Raw genomic sequence first — 19,810 nt, forward strand, 5'->3', positions numbered from 1 at the left:
TAATCCTCACCTCTTGTTGCCCTAGTGAAGTCCCTTCCACACTGAACAGGGCTCATCTGTTAGAAGACTACAGAAATGCCTGTATGATTTCCGAGGCTGGGTCATGAAAAACATTGTGGCTTCCAGATTGTCTCTCTTTGGCATGACTTGCTCTAGGGGAAGCCAGTTGCCCTGTCATGAGAACTATCAAGCAGCCCCATAGAGAGGTCCACATGGTGAGGAACTGAGGGCTCTTGTCAACAACCACAACCAACCAGGCAAGCGAGTGCACCATATGGGGCGCCAATCCTAGAGCCCAGCCAAGTCTTTGAATAACTGCAGTTCCAGCTGACATCATAACTGCAAGTTCGTGGGAGACCCCAACCTAGAAACACCCAGCTAAGCTTCCCCCCAAATTCCTGACCCACAAACGATAATTAATGTTTACTGTTAAGTCACTAAGTTTTGATGATTTGTTACACAGTAACAGATAATACGCAGCCTTACAAACTTACAGGTCTCATATAAAAAAACTCACTTCTATCTTTGGCATTTGTACAGTGTGAGAAATTATTCTTGTTCTTTCTCCAGTCTTTGGCCTAGCTCAGGGTAACCCAACTAAAAACTGCTAAATTATCAAACTTGGGGAATCAAACCCAGGAAGGTAAGATTCCATTTTATCCTTTGAAGGTTCTTCCCTTTTCCCTTTATTGCAGAAAGAACCCAGGTCTCTTGAGAATAAAAAGCACCACATCATATCACCTTCACCTGTGCCATTCAGAGATTTGACTTCCACAAAATTGAGGGAACTAGAGCCCAGAACTGCTCAGTTAGACACAGTATTGAGGAAGTAACAATAGAGAAATGACAATCTACGACATCTGAATTTCTCTAAGCTGAGACGCTGCTGTCAATAGTAGTGCTGTTTTATACAGCATGTGTTGCTTTTCAGTGTTGTCACATTTAGATATAAATAAAACAGGATACATATTAAAACAGTGGCTCAGAGCTCATGGTATGTCCTCAGTTTCATGATCAGTGAATGATACGCCAGGTCTAAAATCTGTGTTTCAGTAGGTGACTCAAGTCAGGCTTCGTGCTTCCCAAGGCAGGAGCATCCTCGCTGTTATGAGTACTCTTCAGTCAGGGCTGTCCTCTGAGATCAGTGTGCACTTGTAGATCTCCTTAAAGGCCACAAGGAAAGGTGGCATTACTTCATTCACGGTGACGTGCCTCTGGAGCTCCTTACTCAAGGAAGTGACGCCTGTCCCAACCAGTCCACAGGGCACAATGTGCTCAAACCACGTGAGGTCCGTAGAGCAGTTGAGAGCCAGGCCGTGGGACGTGATGTGCCTTCCACAGCGGACTCCTGCAAGGCAAGTCAAAGGGTCTTAGAGTAGATATCCTCCACTCTCCTGGCTTCAGGGTCCCTCTCAGGGCGATGAGAGAACTGGACTAGATCACTAGTTTTCAAATTTTGTTTCTGGAGAAACAAGGAATTGTGCACAGATGGGAAAAGGAAACAAATGAAAGGAAGGGGTGCGTGGCTTCAAGGCAGCTGCACTCATCATGAGGATTCCAGGAAATGTCTTTTAACAGATTCCAATACTTAAAAAAAAAAAAAAAAAAAAAAGAGTTTGGGGATGGGCGCAGTGGCTAACACCTGTAATCCCAGCACTTTGGGAGGCCGAGGCGCGCGGATCACGAGGTCAGGAGATCGAGACCATCCTGGCCAACACAGTGAAACCCCATCTCTACTAAAAATACAAAAAATTAGCCGGGCTGGTGGTGGGCGCCTGTAGTCCCAGTTACTCGGGAGACTGATGCAGGAGAATGGCGTGAACCCGGGAGGCGGAGCTTGCAGTGAGCCGAAGTTGCGTCACTGCACTCCAGCCTGGGAGACACAGCGAGACTCCGTCTTAAAAAAAAAAAAAAAAAAAAGTTTGAAAATTAGCACCCTTATTGCCATGACATTGTGATTCGCTGGAAGTAACCTGGCAATCCACTTCTCCTGTCTCTCCATTCACAGAAATGCGTGTTCGACTAGATGATGTAACGTGCCTTCTGCTTCTGAATATATGGTATCCGGGAAAGGCCTTAAAAACTCAAACGCAGCGGGTAGCTGTGATTCAAGGCCCGCGCTAGATACGCCTCCTCCCGGCCCGAGTTCTACCCTCACCTCCATTGGTCCAGCCCCCTCACACCCCGCCCCCAGGCCTCAAGCTCCGACCCCGGCTCTCAGGTCCCGCCCTGCGCCGCGGCGCTCACCAATCGCGCAGATCTTGCGATCGTCCAGCCAGACGCCGGTGTAGGGCGGGGACCGCGCGCGGGCGTCCTGCAGGCCCTGGAGCTCGCACAGGCGCACGGCGCACGCCTCCAGCGCCGCTACGTGCATGCGCAAGCGCAGACCGAGACGCCGCAGGTCGAGTACCGGGTGGCAAAGCAGCTGGCCCGGGCCGTGGAAGGTGGCCAGGCCACCGCGGCCTGTGACGTGCACCTCGGCGCCCAAGGCCCGTAGCCGCGCAGTTTCCTCGGGCGTCAGGCCGCCGCGCAGCCCGGCCGTGTACACGGGCCCCGCGGGCTCGCAGAGCAGGAGCGCGCCCGCCTCAGTCCCCGATGAGGCTTCAGTGCCTGGCTCGGCCTGTAGCCGCCGCAGCCAGCGGTCCTGCAGCCCCAGCAGCTCGGCGTACGGCACACGACCCAAGCGCACCAGCCGAACCGCGGCTGGCCGCATCGTGCCCACCGCTGCGTCCGCGGGACCCCGCCCTCTCCCTGGGCCTGGGGGCGTGGTATGAGGGGCGGGGACTCAGGGGCACGCCCCAAGCCGCGGCTCCCAGGTGCGTGTTAAAAGCTGGAGGGGGGATTTGTGATCCCAGGACCCAGCGCAGGCCGGCCTCCTCCGTTCATTCAACAACCAGCATTTAGTGCCTGCTATGTTCTGCAGGCCCTGCCCTAGGCGCTTGATACAGCGGTGCATAGCGTATGAGAAAGCTCTGTCCTGGTAAGCTTACATTCTTACAGCAGACAATAAGTATTTAAGTATTAAGTAAATAAAGTTATTTCCCGTATAAGGTGTTAAGTGCTATGAAAAGAAAAATAAAACGGTAACATGGTATGTCCTTGGTTGAGCCCCTGGGGGTCGCAAGAGGGAGATTAGCTTGCCTACAAGGTTATTGGTGGGGATAGGGAGAACTTAAAAGATCAGCACCTGTAAGAAAGTGAAGGAAGGAGGAATTTGTAGGCAGAGCGAGAAGGCCTGCAAAACGGTTTCAGCAGAGGCCTTTACCAATCCCAAGGGATGCTTGGAGCCTAGGATGACCCTTCAGAGTAGTTCCACATTAAAGCAAGGGGGCCAGAAACTCATATCCTTGCATTGACCAGTCATGGATACAGGCCACACCTGGAGAGGCGCTGTGATTTTTGTTTGTTTGTTTGTTTTTGTTTTTTGGCAAGACTGCTTCCCTTGATGGAGGGGGGCCCCCAGAGAAGGACTCAGTTGTGAATCATCAGCAACCAACTCCAGAAGCTGAGGGAATGACTGTCTAGGTGTCTGAAAAACATTTCATAAACATAGACATAAAGATCCTAAGCAAATATTAGCAAATCAAATCCAGAAATTTATAAAAGGATTAATTCATCATGGTGAAGTAGGGTTTATCCCAGGAATGCAAGGTTGGTTTTGCATTCTGAAATCAAACAACGTAATTTACGTTAAAAGAGAAAAGCCTTCATTGGAAGAAATAATGAAACAAAAACTTTTTTAAAATAAAAGCTATGATTATGTTCAATACATACAGATAAATCTGTTGGCAAAAATAAACACCTCTTCTGACCAAAAGACTCAGCAAACTAGGAATAGAAGAGAAATTTTCCAATCTGATGAAGGGTTCAAATTATCAGGGTTTGGACAAGAGAAATCACATATGTACTATTTTAATCAAATGTTTTATTTGAGAAAATTGGAGACTCATGCAGTTGTAAGCAATAATACAGAGAGATTATGTGTATCCTTTACCCAGCTTCCCCCAATGGAAACACCTTGCAAAACTGTAGTACAATATCACAACCAGGATACTGACATTGATACAGTCAAGATGCAGAATATTTTCATCACCACAAGGATCCCTCGTGTGGCTCTTTGTAGTTACACTGCTTGTTAATTCCTGGCGAACATCTGTGTTGTATAGATGGATGGAATTATACAGTATGCAACCTTTTAGAATTTTTTTTTCACTCAGCATAATTCTCTGGAGACTTATCCAAGTTGTTGCATGTATCAATAGTTCATTTCTTTTTATTGATGAGTAGTAGTCCATAGTATGAATGTACCGCAGTTTATTTAGCCGTTCACTCACTGAAGAGCACCTGGGTTGTTTGCAGTTTTCAGATATTCTGAGTAAAGGTACTGTAGACATTTGTGTACAGGTTTTTGTACGAACATAAGTTTTCACTTCTCCAGAATAAATGTCCAGGAGTGCAGTTGCTGGGTTGCATGGTAGTTACATGTTTTGTTTTTTAAGAAACTGTCAAAATACTTTCCAGAGTGACTGTACCATTTTACATACCCACCACCAGTGTATGAATGATCCAGTTTCTCTGCATCCTCATGAGCATTAGCTTTTATTTTAGCCATTCTAATAGGTGTGTGGTGGTGTCTTGTGGTTTTAATTTGTGTTTTCTTATTGACTAACGATGTAAGACATCTTTTCATGTGCTTATTTACCATGTGTATATTCCCTTCAATGAAATGTCTGTTAATGTCTTTTGCCCATTTTCTGATTAATTGTTTTTTGTACTGTTGAGTTTTTAGATATCTTTATACATTCTAGATATTAGCCCTTTGTCGAATATGTGCTTTGTAAATAGTTTCTCACAGTGTACGGCTTGTATTTTCATCCTCTTAACTGTATCCTTTGCAGAGCAAAAGTTTGTCATTGTGATAAGGTCCAGTTTATCCACTTTTCCTTTTATTGATGCTTTTGGTTTAATAACTCTTTGCCCAGCCCTAGATCCTGAAGACCTTCTACTGTCTATTTTTTTTAAAGATTTTTTTATTTTACATTTAAGTCTATGATACATTTTGAGTTATTTTTTAAAATAGGTGTAAAACTTTGGTTGCTGTTGCTGCTGTTGTTCTTTTGTTTGTTTGCATATGCATGTTACATTATGCCAACACCATTTGTTCAAAAGGCTATGTTTCCTCTGTTGAATTGCTTTTATGCTTTGTCAAAACCAGTGGCACATATTTGTGTGATCCTATTTCCAGTTTCTGTATTCTGTTCCATTGATCTATGTGTTTATTCCTCTACCAATACAGGTTGAGCATCCATAATCTAAAAATCTGAAATCTGAAATGCTCCAAAATCCTAAACTTTTTGAGTACTGACATTACGCCACTAGTGGAAAATTTCATACCTGAACTTACGTGAGTTGCAGTCAAAACACAGGTGCACAACACACAGTTCATACAACATCCCCAAGGGGAAAAGACCCTCCCAGCTCTTTTCTGCTGCAATTTTTCTGCTCACACCTGGATTTCCCCATGCATTCCCACAAAGGGTAATTAAATGGCCTGTGTGCAGGCTGGACACACCAACAACACGTTTCCCAAAATGCCCCACATGGGGCCAAGACCTATGTGCATTACTCACTGCATTTTTTTGCTTATTCTCTGCTGTGTGGTGTAAATATATTGTTGAAAATGTCAAAAAGATCTGAAGATACCCCTGTGAATATCAGTGATAAGAAAAAGAGGAAGCATTTATGTTTATCTATAGCACAGAAAGTCAAGTTGTTGGAGAAACTGGACAGTGGTGTAAGTGTGAAACATCTTACAGAAGAGTATGGTGTTGGAATGACCACCATATATGACCTGAAGAAACAGAAGGATAAACTGTTGAAGTTTTATGCTGAAAGTGATGAGCAGATACTGTTGAAAAATAGAAAAACACTTCATAAAGCTAAAAATGAAGATCTTGATCGTGTATTGAAAGAGTGGATCCGTCAGCGTCTCAGTGAACACATGCCACTTAATGGTGTGCTGATCATGAAACAAGCAAAGATCTATCACAATGAACTAAAAATTGAGGGGAACTGTGAATATTCAACAGGCTGGTTGCAGAAATTTAAGAAAAGACATGGCATTAAATTTTTAAAGATTTGTGGCAATAAAGCATCTGCTGGTCATGAAGCAGCAGAGAAGTTTACTGGCAAGTTCAGTAATGATGATGAACAAGATGGTAACATGGAAGGATTCTATATGTCAAGTGAGAAAAAAATAATGTCTGACCTCCTTACATATACAAAAAATATACATCCAGAGACTGTCAGTAAGCTGGAAGAAGAGGATATCAAAGATGTTTTTAACAGTAATAATGAGGTTCCAGTTGTTCATTCATTGTCCAATGGTGAAGTAACAAAAATGGTTCTGAATCAAGGTGATCATGATAATAATGATAATGAAGATGATGTTAACACTGCAGAAAAAGTGCCTATAGATGACATGGTAAAAATGTGTGATGGGCTTATTAAAGGACTAGAGCAGCATGCTTTCATAACAGAACAAGAAATCATGTCAGTTTATAAAATCAAAGAGAGACTTCTAAGACAAAAAGCGTCATTAATGAGGCAGATGACTCTGAAAGAAACATTTAAAAAAGCCATCCAGAGAAATGCATCTTCCTCTCTACAGAACCCACTTCTTGGTCCCTCAACTGCTTCTGATGCTTCTTCTCACCTAAAAATAAAATAACCTCTTAGTCAAAACAGTAACCTCTTAGTCAAAACATAGCATCATACTTGGAAACTGAAAGCCTACTGTTATTTGTTATTGTTGCTTAACAGCTGATACAGGTATTCTGGTGACACTACTGTGCTGGCTCACTTAACCTGAATACACTATTTTTTTCATTGTATTACTGGTATGTCATATTTTTTACTGTTAAGTACTTATGTGTGAATAAGTGTTAGAAAATGATTGCTTATTGGTAGCGTATAAATTCAGAATCAGGAATGATGGTGATGCCAAACAATCACAGATCGTCCACATGGGTGGTGGAGATGTTAACACCTTTGCTTTCTGATGGTTCAGTGTATCCACACTTTGTTTCATGCCAAAATTATTTAAATTATTGTATAAAATTACCTTCAGGCTATGTGTATGAAGTGTATATGAAACATAAATGAACTTTGTGTTTAAACTTGGATCTTGTCCTCAAGCTATCTCATTGTGCACGTATAAGTATTTCAAACTAAAAAAAAAAAAATCTAAAATCTGAAACACTTCTGGTCCCAAGCATTTCAGATAAGGGATATTCAACCTGCACTGCAGTCTTGATTGCTGTAACTATATAATAAATCTTGAAATCAGGTAGCATGATTGATTCCACTTTATTTTTTCCTCAAAATGGTTTTAGTTATTCTAGTTCCTTTGCCTTTCCATACAAATTTTAGAGCGATATGTATGTCTAAAAAATACTGTTGGAGCCGGGCACAGTGGCTCATGCCTGTAATCCTAGCACTTTAGGAGGCTGAGGCAGGTGAATCACAAGGTCAGGAGATCGAGACCATCCTGGCTAACATGGTGAAACCCCATCTCTACTAAAAATACAAAAACAAAGTTAGGCGGGCGCCTGTAGTCTAAGCTACTTTGGAGGCTGAGGTGGGAGAATGGTGTGAACCCAGGAGGTGGAGCCTGCAGTGAGCCAAGATTGCGCCACTGCACTCCAGCCTGGGCGACAGAGCGAGACTCCATCTCAAAACAAAAACAAAAACAAAAACAAAAAACTGTTGGTAGATCTCGATTGGTGGCCACATAAAAATCTTTTTGGGATTTTTATAGGAATTGCATTAAAGTTTGTTATCAACTTGGGGAGAATTGACATATTTGCTACATTGGGTCTTCCAGTCCATGAACACAATATCTCTCACCATTTATCTAGATCTTCTTTGACTTGTTTCATCAACACTTTGTAGCTTTCAGCATACAAATCCTATGTGTGTTTTGTTAGATTTATACCTAAGTATTTCACTCTTTTTTGAGTGATTGTAAATGGTATTTAAAATTTCTGTTTCCACTGCGAGTATATAGAAATGCAGTTGATTTTTGTGTATTTATCTTGGGTCCTACTTCTTTACTAAACTCACTTATTAGTCCTATGAGTTTTTTGTAGATTCTTTGGGATTTTCTATGGAGACCATCATGTCATCTGCAAATTGGGACAATTCTATTTTCTTCCTTTCTGGTATGTATACCTGTAATCCCCCTTTTTTTGCCTTACAGCACTGACTAAAACTTCAGTACTGTGTTGAATAAGAGTAGTAATAGCAGACATCCTTGCTTTGTTTCCAGTCTTGGAGGGAAAGCATTAAGTCTTTCACCATTAAATATAATGTTTGCTATAGGTTTTTGGTAGCTGCTTTTTATCAAGCTGAGGAAGTTCTCCCTTTACTGCAATTTTTCTCAGAGTTTTTATCATGAATGGTGTTGAAATTTGAGAAAACTTTTTCTGTACTGATTGATAGAATCATGTGATTTTTCTTTAGCCCATTAATATGTACATTACATTGACTGTTTTTTGAATGTTGACTAGCCTTGCATAGCTGGAATAAACCCCAGCTGTATAAATCTTTTACTGCTTTCTTGCATTTGATTTGCGAATATTTCATTGAAGATTTTTTGCATCTAAGTTTATGAGGGTTATTGCCTGTAGTTTTCTTTCTTTTGTACTTCTTTGCCTGATTTGAGTAGAAGGGAAATACTAGCTTCATAAGATGAATTTTTAAATCTTCAACTTTTAAGTTCAGGGGTACATGTGCAAGATGTACAGGTTTGTTACATAGGTAAACTTGTGCCATGGTGGTTTGCTGCAGAGATCATTCCATAACCTAGGTATTAAGCCCAGCATCCATTAGCTGTTCTTCCTTATGCTCTCTGTTTCCCCCACCCTACCCCTGATAGGCCCTGGTGTGTGTTGTTCCCCCACCCCGTGTGTCCATGTGTTCTCATCATTCACCTCCCACTTGTAAGTGAACATGGGGTGTATGGTTTTCTGTTCCTGCATTAGTTTGCTAAGAATAATGACTTCCAGCTCCATCCATGTCCCTGCAAAGGACATGATCTTGTTCCTTTTTATTGCTGCATAGTATTCCATAATGTGTATGTACCATATTTTCTTTATCAAGTCTATCATTGATGGGCATTTGGATTGATTCCATGTCTTTGCTATTGTGAATAGTGCAAATGAACATACATGTGCATGTATCTTTATAATAGAATGATTCATACTCCTTTGGGTACATACCCAGTAATGGGATTGCTGGGTCAAATGGTATTTCTGCCTCTAGGTCTTTGAAGAATCACCATACTTGTCTTCCACAATGATTGAAGTAATGAACACTCCCACCAACAGTATAAAAGCGTTCCTTTTTCTCTGCAACCTCACCAGCATCTGTTGTTTTTTGACCTTTTAATAATCACCATTCTGACTGGCATGAGATGGTGTCTCATGGTGGTTTTGATTTGCATTTCTCTGATGATTAGTGATGTTGAGCTTCCCCCGCCCCCATTTGTTTATTTATTTATTTAAGAGACAGGTTCTTACTATGTTGCCCAGGCTGGTCTTAAACACCTAGCCTCAAGCTATGGGCAGTTTAAAGGATCTGTATTCTGCTGTTGTTGGATGCAGTGTTCTATAAATGTTAATTAGAATCAATGGTTAATGATATTGGGTGAGTTGTTCTATATCCTTGCTGATTTTCTGTCTCGTTGTTCTACTAATTGTTGAGAGAGAGGTGTTGAAATCTCCAACTGTTGTGGATTTATGTATTTCACCTTTGGATTCTGTAAGTTTTTGCTTCACATATTTTGTGTCTCTGTTGTTTGATACGTACACATTTATGATTGCTATGTCTTCCTGGTGAATTGACCCTTTTATTATTATATAGTGTTCTTCTCTGTCTCTAATAATTTTCTTTCCCCTGAAGCTTACTTTATATGATATTATTGTAGTCACTCTGCTTTCCTTTGGTTAGTTTTACATGATATATCCCTTCTTACCCTCTTACTTTCAACCTGCCTTTATTGTTATACAGTCACATACCACATAACGATGTTTTGGTCAACAACAGACCACATATATGATGGTAGTCTCATAAGATTATAATGGAGCTGAAAAATTTCTGTTGCCTAGTGACAACCTGATGATTCTGATGCTACTATGTGTATGTCTTAGTTTTAACTAAAAAAATTAAAAAGTTTTAAAAAAGAAAAAATTTAAAAATAGAAAAAAGTGTATAGAATAAGTATATAAAGAAAATATTTTTATACAAGTATACAATGTGTGCTGTAGGCCATTATTATAGAAAGAGTCAAAAAGTTTAAACATTTAAATGTTTATAAAATAAAAATGTTACAGTAAGTTAAGGTTAACTTGTTTTTGAGAAAGAAAAATATTTTAAAATAAAGGTAGTGTAACCTAAGTGTGCAATGTTTACACCTACAGTAGTGTACAATAATGTTTTAGGCCTTCACATTCACTCACTGTTCACACATAGACTCACCCAGGACAACTTCCAGCCCCGCAAGCTTCATTCATGGTAAGTGCCCTATATACCACATTTTTACTCTCCCTTTACTATGTTTTGATATGTTTAAATACACAGATACTTACCATTGTTTTACAGTTGCCTACATTATTCAGTACAATAATGTGCTGTACAAGTTTTTAGCCTAGAAGCAGTAGGCTATAGCATATAGCCTAGGTTTATAGTAGGCTTATACCATCCATGTTTGTTTAAGTGTGCTCTGTGATGTTCACACAATGACGTAATTACCTAACAACTCATTCTCAGAGTATGTCCCTGTTGTTAAGCCATGCATAATTGTATTTAAAGTGAGTTTTTTGGGAGTCCCAGGTGAGAGGATTGCTTGAGGCTGGGAGTTTGAGAGTAGCCTGGACAACAGAGTGAGACCTTGTCTCTACAAAAAAAAAAAATTGCTAGGTGTGGTGGTATTCATCTGCAGTACTAGCCACTTGGGAGGCAGAGGCAGGGAGGATTGCTTGAGCCCAGGAATTTGAGATTACAGTGAGCTGCAATCATACCACTGCACTGCAGCCTGGGAAACAGAGCAAGACCCTGTCTCTTAATTATTATTATTACTATTGTTATTATTTTGAGAAAGGGTCTCACTCCATTGCCCAGGCTGGAGTGCAGAGGCACAATCTCAGCTCACTGCAACCTCTGCCTCCCAGGTTCAAGTGATTCTCGTGCCTCAGCCACCTGAGTAGCTGGAATTACAGGCGTATGCCCCCATGCCCAGCTAATTTTTGTAGCTGTAATAGAGATGGGTTTTCACCATGTTGGCCAGGCTGGTCTTGAACTCCTGGCCTCATGTGATCCACCCACCTTGACCTCCCAAAGTGCTGGGATTACAGGTGTGAGCCACTGTGTGAGCCAAGACCATATCTCTTTGAAAATAATAAATAAATAAAATAGTATTTTATAGACAGCATGTAGTTAGGTCATTCTTTTTTCCACTCTGCCAATCTGTCTTTTAATTGATGTATTCTGACCATTTAGATTTAAGGTAATGTTGATATATTAAAGCTTAAGTCTTACCTTTTATTTTTTGTTACCTCTTTGTTCTGTGTATTGTTTCTCTGTTTTCTTTTTCTGATTTTCTATGCTCAGCATCACTAATCATCAAGGAAATGTAAATTAAAACCACAATGAAATTCCATTACATTCTTACCTGAATGGTTAAAATGTAAAAGACTGACAACATCAAATGTTGGCAAGGTTGTACTGCAACCAGAACTCTCATATATTTTTGATGGTAGTGTAAAATGGCACACACACTTTCAGAAATGGTCTGGCATTTCTTATAAAACTAAATATACACTGACCCTATAATTTAGTTTTAATCCTAGGAATTTACTCACAATAAAGGAAAACACCTATACCACAAAAACACTTATATGACAATGTTCACTGCAAATTTATTACTAATACCCTAAACTGGAAACTGCTGAAGTATCTATCAATAAAATAATGGATATTCTGTGGTATCTTCATGAAATGGAATATTACTCAGCAATCAAAATGGGCAAATTATGAGTTCCATAGTGTGTGGCTCACAGCAATCTCAAGTACTATGACTAAGCTAAGCACTTCATGAATTTGATCTTACTGAATCCTTCTAGCCTTATGAGATAATCACTATTATTGCCAAGTGCTTTGTGTTTATTTTCTTAACTTTTACTACCCTCTGAGGTAGCATCCTCACACAAACTGGTGTACAGAAATACAATTTAATTCTGATACTAACCACCCAGTGTTGGCAGTGGACTCCACAGGTTTAATGGCACAATCCCCAGTAAAACTATTTTCACTTCAGATGTCAGCTGCATTTTGGGGGGTCCCTAAGCCACCTGTGCTTCTGACCAGCTGGCTGTAAATTCAAAGTTTCACATGACCCCCAAAGGTACAATAATTTTCTAGAATGACTCACAGAACTCAGGAAGGCACTAATGATATAAGTCAGGACCAGTTAAATGAAGATCCGTGTGGGTGGAGTCTGGGAGGGTTCTGAATTGAGAGCATTCATGACCTCTCCCCCATGGCATCACCCTCCTAGCACATAGCTATGCTCACCAACTGGGAAGCTCTACTGAGCTTTGGTGTTCAGAGTTTTTACTGGGGTCTCATTACATAGGCATGATTGCTTGGATCATTGGTCACATGACTGGACTAAATCTTTCACAGTCCTCCTCCTCTCCTAGGAGATTGACCCAACCCTCTAATTACATTGTTGGTCTTTCTGGTGACCATCCTCACCCTGTGTCATCTCATTAGTTAGCATAAACTCAGGTGTAATCTAAGGAGCTCATAAATAACAAAGACACTCCTGCTACTTAGGAAGTTCTAAGGGTTTTAGTCTCTTTACCAGAAACCAGGGACAAAGGCCAGTCAAGTTATTTATTACACAATAGGTAGGCATTATTATTATTATTTTATTTAATAGAGACAGGGCCGAGCGCAGTGGCTCACACCTGTAATCCCAGCACTTTGGGAGGCCGAGGTGGGTGGGGATCACTTGAGGGCAGGAGTTTGAAACCAGCCTGGCCAACATGGTAAAACCCCATCTTTACCAAAAATATAAAAAATTAGCTGGTTGTGGTGGCACATGCCTGTAATCCCAGCTACTCAGGAGGCTGAGGCAAGAAAATCGCTTGAATCTGGGAGGTGGAGGTTGCAGTGAACCAAAATTGCGCCACTGCCCTCCATCCTGGGGTGACAGAGTGAGACTCCATCTCAAAAAAAAAAAAAAAAAATAGAGACAGGGTCTCACTATATTGGCCAGGCTGGCCTGAAACTCCTGACCTCAACCATTTCTCCTACTGCAGCCTCCCTAAATGTTGGGATTACAAGTATGAGCCATTATGCCTGGCCAATAAGTAGGCATTATTATTGTCCTCATTTTAGAGGTAAGTAGGGACCTATATTGATTGCTCAAAGTTACACAGTAACTAGCAGAACTAGGACTGGAACCTAGGTATGTCTGAATACAATCTTGCTATTGTCTACTATATATATTGTCTGAAAATTATTGCCACATGCTATTTGTTGAATGAATAAATTAACAGGAAAAGATCACAGGTGATTCTGAAATTTCTACCTTGTGGGAACTGAGAATGATCAAGGCCTTTTTCAGAATTTCATTGATGCTAGATACATTTATATTTGTAGGTCCTATCGCATATTAAAGTGTGTCTGTATCCCACATCAAGTATTATTTTTTTTCTGCTGAAAAAGATATTAAAAGGATTTTTTAAAATTTCTTTAGAAATCATTTGGCTACATGCACTCAAGTTATTATAGGATTTGATTTCATGGCAGTCGCAGTGCATGGGTAGAATGTTTCCAAAGTGAGAAACTTGAACTTACGAATTATTTTCAAATGTAATAAAATGTTTATAAATACCAGTGTATTAGTTCAGTACGGCCTAAGCTGCTGTAACAAAGAGACTTCTTAGTACAGTGAGAGTACAGGGCTAGTAGGCAGGATTCTACCTCAGCATCCACTGCAGCTCTTGCCTTAAGGACTGCATCACAGCCAGGGACAAAGCAGCCACATTCACAATGACAAAGAGCATCATTTGCACAGACTGCAGTGCTCATGTGCCCCCTGGAGTTGTCTATAGTAGTAACTCTCACAAGTGTGTAGGGAGAAAGATGAAGAGCTCATCCCCTACTGCACAACCAAAAGTGGCAGGTATCACTTATACTCACTTCCCATGGTCAGAACTTAGTCACATGACCACATCTAGCCTCAAAAGAGTCTGGAAGTGTAGTCTTTTACTGAGTGACCCTTGCACCTACCTAAAACCTAGTTCTACTTATAAAGGAAGAAGGGGATATAGGGTAGTCACTTTCATAATTAAATTGCATAAACAAGTAATGAAGTTGGTATAAATTTATGTTGGTAGACATTTAAAAGTTTATTGCTTTTGACTTTATGGTTTTTTTGTATTTTGGTTGTTAAAAAAAAAGTGGGAGGGTTGTTCTTAAACTTTTTTTTTTAGGCCCTTGAAAAGTTTGTCAGCTCCAAGTGCTGTGCCTAATGGATACACAATCTCTGTGGATCATGAGGCCACTAATCAGAGAAGGAATGCAGGGTGGCTGTGATTGCTCTCTGCTTGGTCCCCCTTCTAGCTGGAAGGCAGCCCCTATGAACTGGGTAGGCTAGATTCAGTATGCAATTTATGGGGCTAAGGGAGTGTAGACACTCAAACAAATATTAACTAATCCTTACGTAGCTGGGGTTATAGTCCATGGGGCTGAGGGTGGGACAGGAAGCAGGGAGAGGCAGGGAGAAGGGAATAACAACTAGAATGAGACTCAGTGCCAAGAAATTGGTAAGGAAGACAAAATAACATGAACAAACATGCACAATGATAGGTTTCAGAGCAGATTATGAAAGTCATTGTGAGTCATCGGTGGTAGTGGTGGTGTTTAAAAAGAAACAGTGTCTAGATAACGCTGGGCTCTGAAGGAAAAAGAGGTTGGATTACACAAGGTCCTGCCTCAGGACATCTACAGTTTATAAATAAATATGCCCAAAATGGGGAAAGTAACTCTAATGACCTGTTTCCTATAGAAGATGCTCCAGCCCAAGAACTGTCCTGGTATAAAGTAGGAGCCATTAGTAGGCAGGCTGGGAATCTAGGTTCATGTTTGGCCTCTATCACTATTTATTTGAGAATATGAGCTCCTTTGGAGTAGGTAATGCATAGTTTCATCTGTGGATCCTCACCTAGCCTAGTGCCTGGCACTTACTAAGTTCTTAGTAAATTCTTACAGAATCAATGAGCAATTTGTTAAATAACTTGCTGCGTATCCTTGAACTGAGACCTTTTACCAGGGGTCTTAAACCTAAAAGGAAACCGTGGGTCAGGGTGGCCTCCAGGTCCCTAGTGACCTCAAATTTTCAGGATATGAGGACTGATATTTGGCTACTGTCACACTAAGAAGTGCACCTCATAGCATGCAAAATCAAATCTGAACTCAACCCACACATCTCAGCTCAAAGACTGCTTCCTCCACAATGCCTCCCCTACCCCTTCCCTCAACAAATTGTGCCTCTGCTGACACTCTTCTACCTTGGTTATTCTCAGTTGCGTTCATTACCTTTCCTTACCCCCTCAGGCCTGTAACCTGAGAACACACAGTAAAAGCTAACACTTAGGTAAAATTTACCATGTGTCAGGTGCTCTAAAGGGCTTAAAATCATCAGTGCATTTAATATCTTGATGACCCAGAAAGTAGGTGCTATGATTATCCTCATTTCAGAGATGAGAAAACTGAGGTACAGAGTAAGTAACTTTCTTACCGTTAGGCTGCTAGTGAGTGGCAGGGGCAAGATTCAAATCTGGGTAGCAATCTCCAGAGTCCATAACCAGTTCCCTGTCTTGTTCATCTTTAAATACCCCATAATAAACATCCCATGGTCAGCACATAGTAAGTGTGCAGTAAATGTTTGCCAAATAAATGAATAAACAAATGCAGTAAACTAGGAAGCAAGGGCATGGAGTTCCCCCAAATACCCATCTGCCTGTTGGGCGTCTTAACCTTTCCCCAACATATTGAGTTAGTTTGTTGGTCCATCCATCCACTCACTTGTCCATCCATCCATTCAATGACTAGTTACTGTCCTAACCACCTCCCGACCACCCCACATTGGGACCAGGGATACAAAACTGAATTGGCACAGACAGATGGACTTATTCACAGACAATGGCAGTACAGCATCACATGAGCTACACAGAAGACCGAGCCACCAACTCTGCCCAGGCAGGGTCAGAGAACACTTTTTAGTCTATGGGACAGAGATTCAACCTGGATTTTTAAAAATCTGTCTCCAGGTCCCTGGTGGGCCAGGGTCCTCCCTGACCCCAGCCCATATAGCTGGAGACAGAATAGCTTGTCCTCCCAGCTGCTGGCTGCAAATTTGCCTTGGGGAGTCCATAGCTCTATCCATGGTCTGAATACTGGTGCTCTTGCCAGCTGCCATGCCCCTAGATTAAGCCATATGTTTTGGATCCTGGTTCTGAGTGTTGACCCTGAGCCTTTAGTGCCAGGCTCACAGCCAAGCATAGCCCACTTGCCAGATCCTTTCAGGTCTCTCCCTTTTAGCTGGGGGTGCAGGGGGTGGGGTGAGGGTGGGAGGACATATGGCATATCCCTAGGCATGTGCTAAGATACAGACCTGGGATCTGGTGATTGCCAGTTTCATTGACCCCTTCCTCAGCCTCTAAGGAAATTCAGGCCAGACTAAGAAAGGACTCAGGCTGGAGCAGGTCCCTGAGGGTTCAACCACACTTGTATATATTCTGCCTGTCAGAGCTGGCCTGGCCCCAGATACCATCTAGGTCGCTGCCTACCCTGAGGCTCTGGAATGGGCATACAGTGAAAGAGACAGACCTGGACTTCAGGGCTCCTGATCTCAGTCTGACATTTGTTCCACTACAAAAAGGGGGTCTGGAATTCATTTTCAGTAATGAAGTCTTTCTCAATGAAATCTTAACCATTATATAAAGGAGAACGGCTCGCCTGAAGTAGAGTTAGGGCATCCAAAAGATCACTCTCTTGGCCTCTGCCTCCCTTTCTCAGCCTTTAAGTCACTTCTAATAAACCTGTCTCATTTTTTACCATTAGACTCAACAGTGGAAGTTGGTCCAGTGAGGTCCTAAGCCTTTGCGGAAATGGCAGCTACTTCCCTCCACCCACTTCCTTCACCTTCCTCACTAGAACCAGAGACCTTTCAAAAACCTAGGTCTGTCTTTGCTACCCTTCAGTTTAAAAACATCCATTTCACAGGACTTGGTGTCTCATTCCTTTAATCACAGTGCTTTGAGAGGCTAAGATGGGAGGATTGCTTGAAGCTAGGATTTCGAGACCAGCCTGGGTAGCATAGGGAGACCCCGTCTCTACAAAATTTTTCTTTTTAATTAGCCAGGTGTGGTGGTGTGTGCCTGTAGTTCCAGCTACTTGGGAGGCTGAGGTGAGAAGATCACTTAAACCCAGGAATTTGAGGCTGCAGTGAGCCATCACCACATCACTGCACTCTAGCCTGAGTGACAGAGCAAGACTCTATCTCAAACACCAGAAATAAACAAATTCTTTTGTCCAACAATATTTACATAAGGAGTATTATATTCATTGCACTTCTAGCTGCTTTGATTGTGGCAGGAACGGAAGTAGGAGCTAGAAGTGCAATGAATATAACAGTCCTTGCCTGTTTGTGGTGGTAGGGGAGCCAAAAAATCTGGTGACAATAAAATAAAGTACTAAACAGAGTCTGGTGATAGAGCCTAAAACAGGAGAGTGGTCTGAGGAGGCTGAAGGACAAGCCAGTGCCATCCAGGAGAAAACTGTTCAGCCAGAGATAAGAGCCTGTGTTAAGGTTTAGGGTGGCAGCTTTAGGAAAACAGAAGGCTCAGTGATGGTGCTGTGAAATGAGACCAGAGAGATACACAGAGGCCAGGCCATGGAAAACCCTAAAGATCACTTCCAGGTTGTTGGTCTGCATCTTAAAGAGCAAAGGGAATACAATTGAATGGTTTTAAATAAGATAGTGACAAAATGCCGTTTTTGTTTTAAGATCAAGCTGGTTATGTGGAGAACAGGCTGGAGGAAGGCAAGAGTAAAGGCAGAGAGGCCTATTAATAAGACATTGATGTCTGGGCGTGGTGGCTTATGTATGTATAATCCCAGCACTTTGGGAGGTGGAGGCTGGAGGATAGCCTGAGCCCAGGAGTTCAAGACCAGCCTGGGCAACATAGTGGAACCCCATCTGTACAAAAAATAAAGGTAAAAAAATAACCAGGTGTGATGGTGCATGCCTGTGGTTCCAGCTACTTGGGAAGCTGAGGCAAGAGGATCTCTTGAGTCCAAGAGGGTGGAGGCTGCAGTGAAATGTGTTCATACCACAGAACTGTTGCCTGGGACAACATAACAAGACCTTGTCTCAAAAAAAAAAAAAAGATTGTTATAGTCCAAGTGAGAGATGACATTGAGAAGTTGTGCTAAGCATGGGTACTGTGTATTCCATACACCTAACACTCCTTCTTCCAGCCTTCATTCAGGCCCCAGAGAAACACTTTCCCACATATCTTGCCCTACATCCTCAAAACAAAAAATCATATTTTACATACAATAAAATGCTTACATGTAAGTGCCTAGTTTGAGGAGCTTGTACAAGTGTATACACTTCTGTAACCACCACCCACTCAAGCATGGATAGAGACCATTTACATCATTTCCACCACATGACTGTGTCTAAAGTTCTATGGGTTGTGCTGCTGCTCACACTGGAAATAGCCACTGCTTTCAAGTGAGGAAAGCAAGTAAGTGGCAGAAGCTCGTGGGTATGAAAAGCACACATCAATTAATCCTATGAAGTCTTTTCTCTCACATAGCATGAATGCCTAATGGGGTATCATTTTCCAGAAAAGCATAGTCCATTTTCTTGCTTCTTTTTATGTTCCAATTTGTAGTTTTGGAGGAACTCAGGAATTGCTCACTATTTGCAATAGTTGCATGTGGCAGCTAATAAATACGTTGCAGTATTAAACAACTCACACTACTATAACATTGTTGTGCATGTAGGTCTAGTTGTAGACCTACATATACATGATATTGATTCTTTATGGACTTAGCTATTGTGTTAAGGAATGATGAAAATTCTAATATGAGTGGTAGTGATTTATATGATGAAATAAAAATAGAATGTATTATATGTATTTACCATTTTATAAATCTATTTAACATATAAATATAGTTTGTGTTGTGTAATTATGTGTTCCTATATTTGACCATAATATATAAAAGTCATGATACTTTTAAAATCTAATGTTACTTTAAGAATTTTATTGACAATCCCTGTTGCTACTGCCTTAGCAGAGCAAACTTTTTCCAAATTGAAATTGATGACTAAAAAAAAACCTCTAAAACGTACAGTGTCCCAATAAAGGTTATTTTGTTTTTGACCTTATTGTCCAAAATATTATGAAATATATAATTATTGATGAACCATATATTTCCTTTTACTCATATATTCCTGTCCTGAGCCATTCCTTTCCATGACATCCATTAAATTCAGTCATCTTTGATATTTTGTTTACTTTCAATAAAAAGTACCATAGAAGGTGGTGCAAGGTGGAAGACTAGAAGGTCCTACCAATTGTCCTCCCTGCAGGAACAAGAAATTCAACAACTATCTACCTAAAAAAGGACCTTCACTAGAACCAAAAATCAGGTGAGCACTCAC

The 19,810-nt window shown here is 41.3% G+C and overlaps 2 protein-coding genes across 4 annotated transcripts; one reads left to right on the forward strand and one right to left on the reverse strand.

Moving 5' to 3' along the window:
• Positions 1-805: 805 nt before the first annotated feature.
• Positions 806-2,713, reverse strand: LIPT2 (lipoyl(octanoyl) transferase 2). 2 transcript variants are annotated; one of them, XM_008020134.3, is made up of 2 exons: positions 2,248-2,713; positions 806-1,348 (listed from the first exon to the last, which is right to left on the reverse strand). In XM_008020134.3, the coding sequence occupies exons 1-2, from the start codon at positions 2,711-2,713 to the stop codon at positions 1,119-1,121; spliced, it is 696 nt and encodes a 231-aa protein (XP_008018325.1). In that variant the 3' UTR covers positions 806-1,118. The 2 variants fall into 2 exon arrangements, with proteins under 2 accessions (XP_008018325.1, XP_037861400.1); XM_038005472.2 differs by having other exon boundaries at positions 2,210-2,713.
• On the forward strand, positions 2,629-11,604 carry LOC119618118 (uncharacterized). 2 transcript variants are annotated; one of them, XM_038005471.2, is made up of 2 exons: positions 2,629-2,816; positions 5,297-11,604. In XM_038005471.2, exon 2 carries the CDS (start codon positions 5,681-5,683, stop codon positions 6,728-6,730), a length of 1,050 nt encoding a protein of 349 aa, XP_037861399.1. In that variant the 5' UTR covers positions 2,629-2,816; positions 5,297-5,680; the 3' UTR covers positions 6,731-11,604. The 2 variants fall into 2 exon arrangements, with proteins under 2 accessions (XP_037861399.1, XP_008018323.2); XM_008020132.3 differs by having other exon boundaries at positions 2,739-2,980.
• Positions 11,605-19,810: the final 8,206 nt, after the last annotated feature.

This window comes from Chlorocebus sabaeus, chromosome 1 (genome assembly GCF_047675955.1).
Source record: "Chlorocebus sabaeus isolate Y175 chromosome 1, mChlSab1.0.hap1, whole genome shotgun sequence".
Lineage (NCBI taxonomy): Eukaryota > Metazoa > Chordata > Mammalia > Primates > Cercopithecidae > Chlorocebus > Chlorocebus sabaeus.

What these genes read in the sequence shown, in the direction of transcription:
- LIPT2 (XM_008020134.3), bottom strand. Translation starts at nt 2,713, where the DNA reads ATGCGGCCAGCCGCGGTTCGGCTGGTGCGCTTGGGTCGTGTGCCGTAC. An exon ending in TCGCAAGATCTGCGCGATTG is followed by an intron (nt 1,349 to 2,247) that starts GTGAGCGCCGCG and finishes CTTGCCTTGCAG; the next exon opens with GAGTCCGCTGTGGAAGGCAC.
- LOC119618118 (XM_038005471.2), top strand. Translation starts at nt 5,681, where the DNA reads ATGTCAAAAAGATCTGAAGATACCCCTGTGAATATCAGTGATAAGAAA.